The 12,433-nt window shown below is 40.7% G+C and overlaps 1 protein-coding gene across 9 annotated transcripts in view; it reads left to right on the top strand.

Annotated features, from left to right (window-relative positions):
* The window catches only part of FAT3 (FAT atypical cadherin 3), a 401,772-nt gene that overhangs the window by 375,173 nt on the left and 14,166 nt on the right, over positions 1-12,433 (top strand). For all 9 annotated transcript variants that reach the window (XM_017819708.1, XM_017819707.1, XM_017819709.1 and 6 more), the window contains 2 exons: positions 8,646-8,799; positions 9,858-10,513. In XM_017819708.1, the coding sequence (XP_017675197.1) occupies positions 8,646-8,799; positions 9,858-10,513 (810 nt within the window). The remainder of the gene's footprint in view (positions 1-8,645; positions 8,800-9,857; positions 10,514-12,433) is intronic.

The following is a 12,433-nucleotide window of genomic DNA, read 5'->3' as shown; positions in this document are numbered from 1 at the left end:
ATGTTGGAGTTTCCTATCCAGTGCTTATGTGGTGGATTGTGTGATTTGATGCCAGTGACTTACTGCAGTGCACAAGTTACCAGAACAGCCAGGATCTTAGCAGGAGAAAAGCAAATGGCATACATGTAGGACATTCCCTCTAAGGCTGTTGTCTCTGCAGTATATGGGTTTCCCTTCCAGTTCCCCATATTGTATTTGCATGCAGCACTGCACACCTTTTCTGGCAGACTAAAACTTCCTCTGAAAAGGAGGTTGCCCAAGAGAGAGGTTTTCTGCAAGTTCAGAGCTTTCCATCCAACTTACTGTCAGTGATTTTGGTCATGGTTCCCTAGGGAAGTTCCTGCTAAACTCTTGTTTTATGGAGCATTTAACCACTGTCTCGGGGCTTTCTGCTTTAATGTGTCCATGCAGTTCCCTTGCACCCATAGTTATTATTTCTGGTTTTCATTAGTTTAAACCTTGTTCTCATATTTCCCTTCTGACTCCCCTCCACCGCATGGATTTGTCTAAACTTTAGGCCCAAACTTGAGGTAGCTCAAGACTGACATGTGGTGAGATGTGAGCAAAATTGTCACAAGTTCCTCAGTTGGCTAGCCCCACCCTTATAAAGTAAATCCTGACAGTGTGGTTTTGTCCATGCTAGGCTGTCTCAGCTAGCATCCCCTACAGATCCTTGGCTTTGATTCAACCACCTCTTCTCCCATGCCATGGCAAATTATGCACTAAGGGATGCTATCAGCTTTGCTGTTGATGGAAAGAGATGGGAGGACAGTTGGGAGGAATGAAGCACAGCCCGGGCAGCCCAGGATGTGCTGTGCAGCATGAGGAGAAATGTTGCTGCTTGTGTGTGTCTTTAAGGGTCTTTATTTGCTGAGGGAAGGAGAGAAAATGAGGGCTGCACAACAAGGGCAAGAGAAAATTTCTCTGATTGCTAAGCATGATTACTTAAATTCCTAGGAAATATGGCTGTAGGATGTACATGAACGTAACATGGCTTTGATTCAGACTCCATACTTAATAGATGAGGTTAACCATTTGCCTCACGTCCTAGGAAGCATGAGAACAGCTCCTTGAATTGATTTTATTTGAGTCTATATACAGTATTGCTCAGCGATCTCGTGATGAGTAAATTGAAACCTTTCTAACAAAATGCTTTACAGCTATTCTTTTTTTCCCAGTGCCATGTGCATGCCAGTTCAAACTGAGGGGAGATATAGGGTGGGGGAGAAACAAGGAGCGCTGAAGATTGGACCCATCTTATTACTGGAGTGGCATACGCCATTTTCATGTCAACAAAATTCACTGCTGGAAAGCAGTCACAGAACTGATTTAACTTGCCTGCCTTCCTGCCTCTGCGAGGGGCATGTGCCCTGCAGGGATGTTTTGGCTGCCTGCCTTAAAAAAAATCTGTTTGCTGTTTTTACTGCCTCAGCAGTGTATGTAAATAGAGGATTGTTATAAAGCCATAATTCCAGTGCAATGGGCCCTGACTGTATATCAGTGGTTCTACAGCCCAGCCCATAAGGAGAAGGCATGGGCATTTTTGCTTCCACTAGGCAAAGCAATTCTGTTAGTGTCCTCCATATATAAAAAGGCCACTTAATTAAATTCTAAAAGTGGAGAGTCCAACAGCATTGCAAATGCTAGTTGCAGAGCCACAAACTGTGATGTGCATTTAAGAACCATCAGCCATTGCATTTGCTGACATAGATGTTAGCAGCTGACTTACATTTAAAATAGAAAAAAAAAACCCCTTCATTTTTTAAGAATTTTCTTGAGAACAAAAATGGCAGCTTTTGCTTTTTTGGTGAGGGGAATAATTCAAAAATACATCATGCGAAGATTTTTTTCCCAATCTCAGGGCATTCAGTAGCATCAGGATCTCTTGAATAATATTTTCTATGATATTACCCTTCTATTAAAGTTTTTGGAGAATAGTGTTCCTTTTCATAAACAGAGAGTGTTTGATATAATGATAAGATTAGTTTTAATAAATAATTTCTCTAATTTTAATTTTTACAAAGCAGGTTTCAGAAACTGTTAACATACTTTTTCCTATAAATACCCTACTGTGCTTTACAAGAAAATTAGGAGAGAGAAAAAGAAAGCTGAGATTTATAGCTAACTTTAGAAAAAAACAGTCAAGCAAAGGTTACCCAACATTATAGCGTGAAAGAGTTGCTGGCTACATACCAGAAGTCAAAGGGGCTGTGTCTAATTTACATATCATTTGCATAAAATGGACATCTACAACACAAACCTCCATAATAGTATTCCTGTTGTGAGATCTTCCTTTCTATAGAAATGCCTACTGCCCTGTTCACCGTTAATAGAAAGCTGCCTCTGATTACCTTTCGTTTCATCCTGCAGTTATGGGAATAGGGTAATATTACGGATGTATTTGTACAAAGCTAACGTGATGCTTTGTATGCACTAGGAGTGTGTCCATGCCACTACTGTTAGGGTTTAGATGGATAAATTCCCAGCAGCTTCGAAGTGCCTAGTGCAGGGCAGTGCTGTGCATGGGCTGCACAGAGCTCAGGGCTGATCGCAGAGATATTGAGCCAAAGGAGACCTGGCACAGGGCTAAGTTGACCCATGCCGACTCTTTCTGTCTGACCTCTCTGCACATGGAACAGGACACAGTGGGGATCTTAGCCTGCAGGAGAAAGCACAGACAGCTCAGATGAGTACTCCCAGAGCACAGAAAAGCCTCTCTGCTTTCAAAGTCTGGCTTCTGAGCCAGCAGAAAGTGACCATGGCATGAACTGCTGCTTGCAGTCCTCTGTTCCCACAGGTCTGAATCATGTCCTGTGGCAGCAATGTATGCCCAGTGATGTCAGTGGTTAAAGGGAGGGTACTGTGTGTCCCGAGACCCCACAGGGAGATCCCATGCATGCTTAAACAGGGCTCGCAAATGGGGCTGAGCAGTCACTAGGTCTGACAGCTCAGGAGACTAGTAGTAGAAAGAGACCTACACAGTTTTAGGGCAGTTTTCTTGGGAGACAGTGCAAACCACAGCCCTGAAATATAGACCACATTCTTCCAGACTTTTCAGTCCCTATCTAGAAGTATGGGTCAGTAAAGCAATTTTTAAAGAAAGTTAGCATTTTGAAACCTGACAAACAGCATAACTTTCTGAAACAACTTGACTCTTTGAACTGAAATTTCCCCAAAAAATTCGACCAAGTGTTTAAAGTGTGGTTAAGCTATAAGCTGCTGAATATGAGGTCTTAAAATGAGAAATGTCACACAACCTTAATAACAGTGTGGCGCTACCAGGGCTGCCAATAGTAAATGTATGTTTATCTGCATAAGTAAAACCATGAGCAATCTCAGCAATAGAAATTTTTACTGTGATCAAATGCAAACACTGCACGAAGATTTTCAACCACTAAGAGTAACCTCTTGCTTGTAAAACCTGCAATTATAAGTACAGTTACTTCCCTTTAATTTGATCAGTCCTATATACATCTGGCTTTGATTAAAGTAAATGGCTAATATGAGTGGGCAATTTTATTTGAACATGAAGCATTTGAGTGGAAATATCTACTGAGTCAAGGACTGTGGGCAGAGTGTGAGGACAGGAAGTTATTGCTTTTCCCTCTTCATTTTTCCTTTTTTCTTTTTGGTTATTATTATTTTTTCATGAATGGAGTTAAAATCCAAAGAGGGGGAAATGCAACATGGCACTTGGGTGGTGGTTTTAATACATGTTTTATATTATGTTGGCAACATTGACTTACAGCTGTTTTTGAGGATTGGGTACTTCATAAGAATGAAATCAGGGAAAACTGGGTCATGAACTGACCTGGTCTTACTAATGTTCTTAGTCTTGCTTTTTCACATGCACAGACAACCCAGCACACTGTAATGTGAGTATATCAAATGCACATGAATTAATTTTTAAAAGCTTTTTAGAAATATTGGGGGGCGTTAATCTTTTTTATAGCTATGCTTTTAGGTATCTGAATTTAAATTCCCAGTTTAAACACACACGCATGCCAATCCTTTCATAGAAAACACTGGTTCAGCAAATACTGAGGTTCGTTTTCATACCAACAAGTGGCAAGAGGCAATCATCTGTTTAAAGACAGATAAGTTTAATCTGAAGTGACAGGAATATGTATGGCTGAAGAACACACACTTCTTGAAGGTGGCCTGGTTTGACTATAAACATACCAGAACAAAAATTCTGGGAGAGGTCCTCTTCTCCTTCAGTTGTCTAATCAGTTAACTTGCCATGTAGCACTATGTGAGCAATGCCAAAGGCAGGGCTGTTTCTGGACATTGAGTTTGTCAGGTCTAGCTGCACAGCATGGAAAGAAACTACACGGGGAGATCAAATGGAAAAGCCAAAGCACGTAACAGATAAAAGCCAGCTTCTCATGCATGGGATAGATAGAAAAAGAAGCATACACATGTTCAAAAAAAGAATTGGCAGCAGTTTGGAGCATCCTCTTTAATAAAGCCGAGTAAACCTTAGGTTAGACAGACATTCAGATGCTCAGGGCGGGAATGCTACCAACAGAGATGTTTGCTACATAATGGCACCCCATCTGCTGATGGCACTGTGCCTGCCTTTTGCCACTGTCTTTGCTTCTTAAGTGCCAAATAAACACAGGCAGGAAGCCTGTGTAGTGTCCTTGCTTACCACATGTTGCTCTTTGGTAAGGTCTGGGATGAAAAAGACCTTTTTCTCTGTTTTGGGACATGCCAAGAGAGAAGTAAGGGAAGCTGTTGGAGTCACAGTGAGAAGGTGAGATTTAGCTACATAGAGGAGACTCAGAGGAGTACAAGAGAAGCCTTAATAAAACAAGCAGTAAGCCCAAGACTACGATTAAGCAGGAAACGACTATGTCTACATAATGTTTTAGATCATGAATGAGCTTTTATGTGAATCTTCTGACTATCTCCTCTGTCTGTGCTTCAGTTCCCACTGTGGAGAGGTGAGGTGTCTGAGGCCAGGACCAGGCTGAGTTGGAAGACTAAGCGTGCAGCCAACCGATCCCAAAGCCCTGAGACACGTGCAATGAGGTTGCGGGGTCCTCAGCACCAACTGTTTTGCTCCACAGACCCACTGTTGTTGCTCTGTAGGGCTTGTTAGTGTAGATATAGCCTGAAAAGACTGTATTGTTGCTTACAGCTTGTTGTTGCTCTTAGGTCAGCTGTTTATATAGGCTACTGTGGCACATGCTGAGGGTGTTGTGCCCCCACCCTAGCAGCCTTGCAGAGGTGTTTTCCAGAGCTTTCTAACTTTTTCCAGTGGTTCCCTCTGAAAATATACAGTGGGGTGACATTGCAAAATTTGCTGTCTTGGAGAATACAGATCAACATTTTTCAGCATCAGTGTGCAAAATGAAATATTCATATCTCCTGGAGGAAATTCAGATGGACTGTATGATCTTAAATGTTGAATTTCCAAGACTTCAGTGCCTTCATTGTGAACAGGATCAAGCCTTGAATTGCTTAAAAGAGTTTTTTCATCCCCTGCTGAGAGGACAGGGCACTGAGCCTTTTCTTCAGCTCTATTATCCGTGGGTCTGAGAAATTTGTTCATTATTCTTGTGCTAAACGGGAGGGATGAAATGCATGATACATTACCAGGATATTAAATCAAAAGTATAATAAAAATTTTTTGTTAGACTCAAGATGCACTCCTGACCAAAAGGGTTTTCTTTACAATTGAACTTTGTCCACAACCATGTGGTGAAAACGTGCGGTAGCGGGCAAAATTACAGCCTCTGCTGAGAGGTTTGGAGAAGGATTAAAGGTCTGGCAAGTCTGCTGGCTGAGCTGCTGCATAGTGTGTACTGAGCCATCATATCAGCTCTTCACTTCCCTTCTCCATGAATTTTGACATATGCTTTGCTGTGTTGGAGACCTCCCGGGTGAATGCTCTGCAGCCCTGAGCATGTGTGTCACAGAAAAGTTCTGTGTCTTTTGCCAGTGGCTTAGGCTTGGCAGGTGTATGGCAGTGAATCCAGTGAGAGGAAATGTCAGTGATAAATATGATAATTTAATACTGTCTTGTTTTAGTACCTTTTTTATTTCTACCTTTGATCCTTAGGCTTAGAATCTATAGTGAATATTTCAGTCATCTAATATCTGTGTTCCACCATCATTAAATCAAATTCAGTGAAAAAGGTAGGCTTTCAGAAGCACACTTTTGGTCCTGTTCATGCATTGCCAAAAAGGGCTCTGACTCATCTGGAGCATTCAGTTCCGTCTCCTCTTACTATAAAATGCATAAATCAATGTTCCTTTTATACTTGGTGGTAAAAGTATTTTTTTTAATTAAATCAATACTTCTCAAGTTTTCTATAATGAATAAATGTAAACAGAATGTGTTACAGACTGAGAACCTAAAGTTTAGTCAGCTGAAACAAACACAGGATGTAAAAAGAAAGTGATTCAAAGGCTTTGTCTTGCAAATGATTGGCACCTAGGAATGTGCTTAAAAAACAATAGAAAGTTGGCCTTTAGCTTTAGCGTCACCTTAAAGTTATGGAAGTTAAAAATATCAGATAACAAATAGAATAACATATATTCTTCTATTAAATAAGGCAACAGAATTGATTATGAATAAAATGTTTTATATTTGAATTGAACATTTCACTTAAACTCGTTGAGACGATAAAAATCCGTATAAAACATTACTGTAAATTTTCGAACTATAGATGTCACTGTTCAGTCATAAAATGAAGCACTGAAACAGCCTTATTTATTTATACTGTGTATTCTACCTACAGTCACAGGTTTGTAATTTTTCAGACGCAGATCTTCTCACCAGGTACAGAAAGCTGTTCACATTATCTGAGTGACACAAAAAGAAATATAGGATACAAAAAGAAATAGTCCTATTTTGCTGATGCTGACCAAACATGCTTTTTAAGAAGGCTGAAAGTTGAATAATCTTTTTTAACTCTGCAACCCTGGAAACAGCAGTGCTTCTGTCTCCCTTCTTGTAGCAGGTCAATGAAACAGTGTGATATTTGAGTATCTATTTCATTTATCTTCTATTAAATAGGGTTGGACTCTTGACTGAGTATGGCAGCAAGTCTGGTTCCAAGTTTATTCTCAAAGCCTGTCCTTATGAAAGAATTCCAAACTGAACAAGGTGCACTGAACCGGATAGGACATAAAAGATGTGGGAGTCTTAATGCAGAATTGCTTTTTCCTTATGCATCCGCTGGGCTTTCATATATTGCTTCCATGAAATTCTTTTCCTTGTAACTTGTGCTGGAAAGTCCTGCCATGTTTACTGAAAGAGTAACTTTTAAAATAAGTATTTTATTTTTTACCAGATGTATAGATATAGTTTTTAAAAATATGTTTAAAAGGCTCACCACTGAGGGATTACATTTAATCTACATCAGTTTGATCTACAATAATTTTGACACTGAATTGAGTTGCACTCAACCATTTTAGCTCTAACTCCAGCAGTATTAGTTGCAGGAAGTTTCCTTGTTCCAGTTGCTTAATATGCTATATTCAGTAAGTATGTGAACCTCATAAATGGAGCTTGAACCTTGCCTACACATCTGTTTAGGACATTTGGATTGTGTAAGCAGTCTTTTAAAAGATCAGCCAAAGTTATTTTACAGATGTCCAAGAAAATTTAGCTAGTTCAACAACTCTAACCTAGGAGCCTTTCCTTTCCAGGGACTGTCTCAGCCATCTCATGGCTTTCACAGCCTACATGTTCCTTGCTCTTTTCAGGTGAAAAAGCACTCAGATTTCTATATCCAGTTCACAACATAAAGAGATGCACTGCCTCACTGGATTTCTTTGTGACCTTAAAGAAAGCTTTTATTATTGGCATAGGGCCATATGAAATCACAAGGAGAGAAAAAAAAAAGAGATTTGTCATTTGATACTTGGCAAGGTGAAATGATGCATTTAAAAATGTTTTTTTTACTTTGATGTTCCTCCTGTGTTGGCAGAAAACATAAAAATAGGACTTAGATCCCCAACAGGGTCCCCCCCCGCTCGAGTGGTGTTATGTCTGATGTTTTGCAGCCAGTGATTAATCAGACTTTTGATAGCGCACACTCAACATAGTTAGCTCTGATTAGGGCTGGCATTGCCCAGATCAGCTGGTATTTTAAGGTTTATAGTTACTTCCTGGAGGATGCACTTTATGAAAATGGTGTTTTATTATTCTCACATCCCTACTGTGTCATCCTTGTAAAGGGTGGATGTGGAAAAGCTCTCAGCTGATGTATTTGTTCATCAGTGAAGACCCAAGAGGAGCGTGGACTGCCATTATCAGCAATTTGGTCTGTATTTTCAAAAAGATTGGCAAATGCATACTGGATTGAGGATGTTTCTTGTTACTGAAGTTACACATGGATGATATTTATCCTTGTCTGAATCATTACAATTAGGATGGTCTGGGCTGCCGCAATTCCTCTGGTCCCTGGTTGTAGACATGAGCTCCAGTTGTCCAGACATCCCAGATAAACAAACTCTTCACAAGCATTATTGTGCACCACACAGACAGACCAGAATGTGTGTAAACATCCCCTTGCCTCCACAGTACAATATATTTTTGGTGTAAAGTAATCATATGGGTCCTCTTACTTCTAGACAGATTCAGTGGTAGGATTATAATTTATCTCTCTTTGTCCCTCACCTCCCAGGATACCACTGCAATTGCCTCTCTCAGTTTACAGGAAGGAATTGTGAGTCAGAGATCACAGCCTGCTTCCCAAATCCCTGCCGGAACGGAGGCTCATGCGATCCCATTGGCAACGCTTTCATCTGCAACTGCAAAAATGGCCTGACAGGAGTAACGTAAGTGTCCCTCCCCAGGTGGGCAACAGCTTTTCAGTTCAATGATGGCTTGCTTTTTGATCAGGCATTTTGTACCCAAAAGCTATGATTCACCTAGCAAAAAATAAACCCAAACTTAGCACTTATTTCAAGTCTAAGCTAATTACAGTTGGGAAATCCATGATACTTGAATACTCATAAAGGTTTTTCTGAACTTAGCCTCCAAAATTGTTGATTCAGGATATTATTTTGAGACACTTTTCACTGAGATATACCTGTCTAAGTGTGGTGGCTTTTTGAGCAATCCTTCTTTGAGCAATCGTAAAACCTGTGGAAGCTGCTAGGTAATCTTTGTTTTGAAAGTGGATCCATTATTTAGTCACCTTAACCCTAACATAAAAAGATAATTTATTGCATTCATTTTTTAAAATTCCTGTCTTGACTTTATACTTGGTGCAGATACAGCAAATCCCCTGACCTGCCCATCAACATTCTTTTTTCTTGTCTGATTTGTCTACTGTTTGTACTTTTTGCTCTGCATTTTACCACCTCTTGTTCTTTCCAGTTCTTCTCTCTCATTAGGGTTCCTGTCCTTTTTTCCCCCACCTCTCTAATATTTGCTCATTTTATCTCAAGCCCAAAATAATTTTACACAACCAGTATATCCTCCTCTTCTCTTAAATAAGTACTCTGATGTTTTTACTATATTTTTTCTCAACTGTCTTCTCCTTGAATCCTCCTCTAATATTTTGTATTGAATCCTATGGGACAGTCCAAAAACGATATAAAAAAAAGCAGAGATTCTCTGTTACAATCATTAGGGTCAAGTGCATCCTATCAGATGCTTTAAACTCTTTATTTTCTTCTTGATCTTTCCATTTTATTGTCTTAAAAAGACACAGAATAGACGTAGAAAAAATTCAATGCCATTAAATAATATGATAATAGTAAGATTATTTTCTGAGCACCAGCGAGGTGTTAACTAATGGCACCTCTTTGACAAGGTAAGTTATCATGCACAAGCTGGACTGTTTCCTAGGTGTTCTCCAAACTCCAGACTCTCCTTTCCTTCTTTTAAGGTGTGAAGAAGACATCAATGAATGTGAAAGAGAAGAATGTGAAAATGGTGGCTCCTGTGTCAACATATTTGGTTCATTTCTGTGTAACTGCACCCCTGGCTATGTGGGTCAATACTGTGGTCTTCGCCCTGTGGTGGTTCCCAATATACAAGCTGGGCATTCATACGTTGGCAAGGAGGAGCTGATAGGAATAGCCGTCGTCCTGTTTGTCATATTTGTGTTGATCGTCCTTTTTATCATTTTTCGCAAGAAAGTTTTCAGGAAGAACTATTCCCGCAACAACATCACACTCGTACAGGATCCGGCTACTGCAGCCCTGCTCAACAAGAGCAATGGCATCCAGTTCAAGAACATCAGGAACAGTGGAGACAGCAGAAATATCTACCAAGAGGTTGGGCCTCCACAGGTTCCAGTGAGGCCAATGGCCTATACCCCATGCTTCCAGAGTGACTCACGGAATAACCTGGACAAGATAGTGGATGGGCTTGGCGTAGAGCACCAGGAGATGACAACATTTCATCCTGAGTCCCCTCGAATACTGACAGCCAGGAGGGGGGTGGTGGTGTGCAGCGTAGCTCCAAATTTGCCTGCCGTGTCTCCCTGTCGCTCCGACTGTGACTCCATCAGGAAGAGCACATGGGAAGCTGGGACAGAAAGTAAGTACCGCTGTGTGCTGGTCTCATTCTTCCATACCATAGGTAAGGCTTAACTTCAAGGTGAGGCAGGTACAGTGGCACAGATACGCTTAATGCCCCAACCTCTGCATGTTGTTGTTACATGTGAGTTGTTACATTTCTCCAAGAAGTGATTTGGTTTAATTTTGAAAGGTTATAATTAAACTAGGCATACAAGAGTTCTACTTCTATGCATTAAGCATGACTAAATGCATTTATTTCACTTGTTCAGAAAGCACATGTGAGTAAGTGCTCTGAGCGTTAGTTCTTCAAGTGACACAATGCAATCATCTTTCCATTGGGAAAAAATAATTTGGGGCATAATTCTCATATATAAGTTCTGCTAGGTTCAGGCCATTTGTTTCCCCAAGGGAGTTAAAACCTTTAAACCTTCTGCAAGAAGCAATCCTGGTTTGCAACAGGAACAAATGAACTAATATTCTCTACTTCCAGTGTCTGTGAAGTGAAGCAGAAAATCATGTACTGCTCATAGAACCACCTTTTCAGTCTATTGCATTCCCATCTACATTCAGTATCAGTCATTGCAAAATTTCCAATCCCCATGCTTACCCTATTTGTGCTCTGATGGTTTCTCACCTGGTAACACAGTGCTCCCTCCATTCCTGAACCAGTTGCTGGAGATACAGCAAACTTCTCATAATCTGTCATGGCAGGAAATGCAGAAACAGAGTTATATCCCTACATCATCTATCCCTGCAAGTCAGAACATGTCATATGGACTGGGAGATGTTTGCTTCATCCTATAGGATTTTTTTTAAGATGTTTTCTCTTATTAGGAGTTTTTCCTGATGCATCTTCCAGTACCTAGAGGGGGTCTTACAAGAAGGCTGGAGAGGGACATTTCACAAGAGTGATAGAACATTTCACTAGTGATAGAACAAGGGAGAATGGCCTTGAGCTGATGAGTTTAGATTAGATATTAGGAAGGAATTCTTTACTGTGAGGGTGGTGAGGCACTGGAACAGGTTGCCCAGAGAGGTTGTGGCTGCCCCATCCCTGGAAGTGTTCAAGGCAAGGTTGGATGAGGCTCTAAGCAAGTTGGTCTAGTGGAGGGTTCCCTGCCCTTGGCATGGGGATTGGAACCAAAAGATCTTTAAGGTCCCTTCCAACCCAAACCATTCTATGATTCTATAATCTTCAACCCTATTGCAACAAAACTTTAACCAAAACTGTCAAATAAAAACTATATGATCCAGAAACTTTCATAGTCTTGTAGTTTTAAGCAATAGGAACTGAGGAATAGACAGAAGAATCTGGCACTGCCTTTAAGGAGATTGTAGTAAGATGGAGGTTGGCCTCTTCTTCTGGCAACTAGCAGCAGGATAAGAGGACAACATCAAGATGTACCAGGAGAGGTTCAGCTTAGACATCAGGAAGCATTTTTGCACTGAAAGGGTGGTTAAGCCTTGGATCGGGCTGCCCAGGGAGGAGTCACCATTCCTGGAAGTGTTCAAGAAACGACAGCACATAACACTTTGAGTTAGGGTTTAGTTGGCGTAGTGGTGTTCAGTCAGAGGTTGGACTCGATGATCTCAAAGGTCTTTTCCAACCTTAATGATTTTATGATTCTATACCTGTGCCCTGACCGGCACATTTTCATCTAAAGCAGCCCGTTGGCTAAGGTTTTCTAGTGAAAAACAGGGAATTAATTTTCGTTTATTTGGGCTGTGTTTCAGAGTTGTGTTGTGGTCAACCTTTTAAATCTTTAAATATAGTTATGCTGATTGAAAGCATCAGCATGCCAGCCCTCATACATGCTCTGTTCTGTATTCTCCTGGATGTTTATGCCAGTGACACTTCTGGTATCTGTATGAATTTCTGCACAGCATGAGACCATGCCATGGAGACAGACCTCAGCTGTCAAGAAGTGGGAAGCAGTGC

This window comes from Lepidothrix coronata, unplaced genomic scaffold (genome assembly GCF_001604755.1).
Source record: "Lepidothrix coronata isolate B3197 unplaced genomic scaffold, Lepidothrix_coronata-1.0 Scaffold76, whole genome shotgun sequence".
Taxonomy (NCBI): domain Eukaryota; kingdom Metazoa; phylum Chordata; class Aves; order Passeriformes; family Pipridae; genus Lepidothrix; species Lepidothrix coronata.
This window is presented reverse-complemented; position numbering and strand designations above follow the sequence as displayed.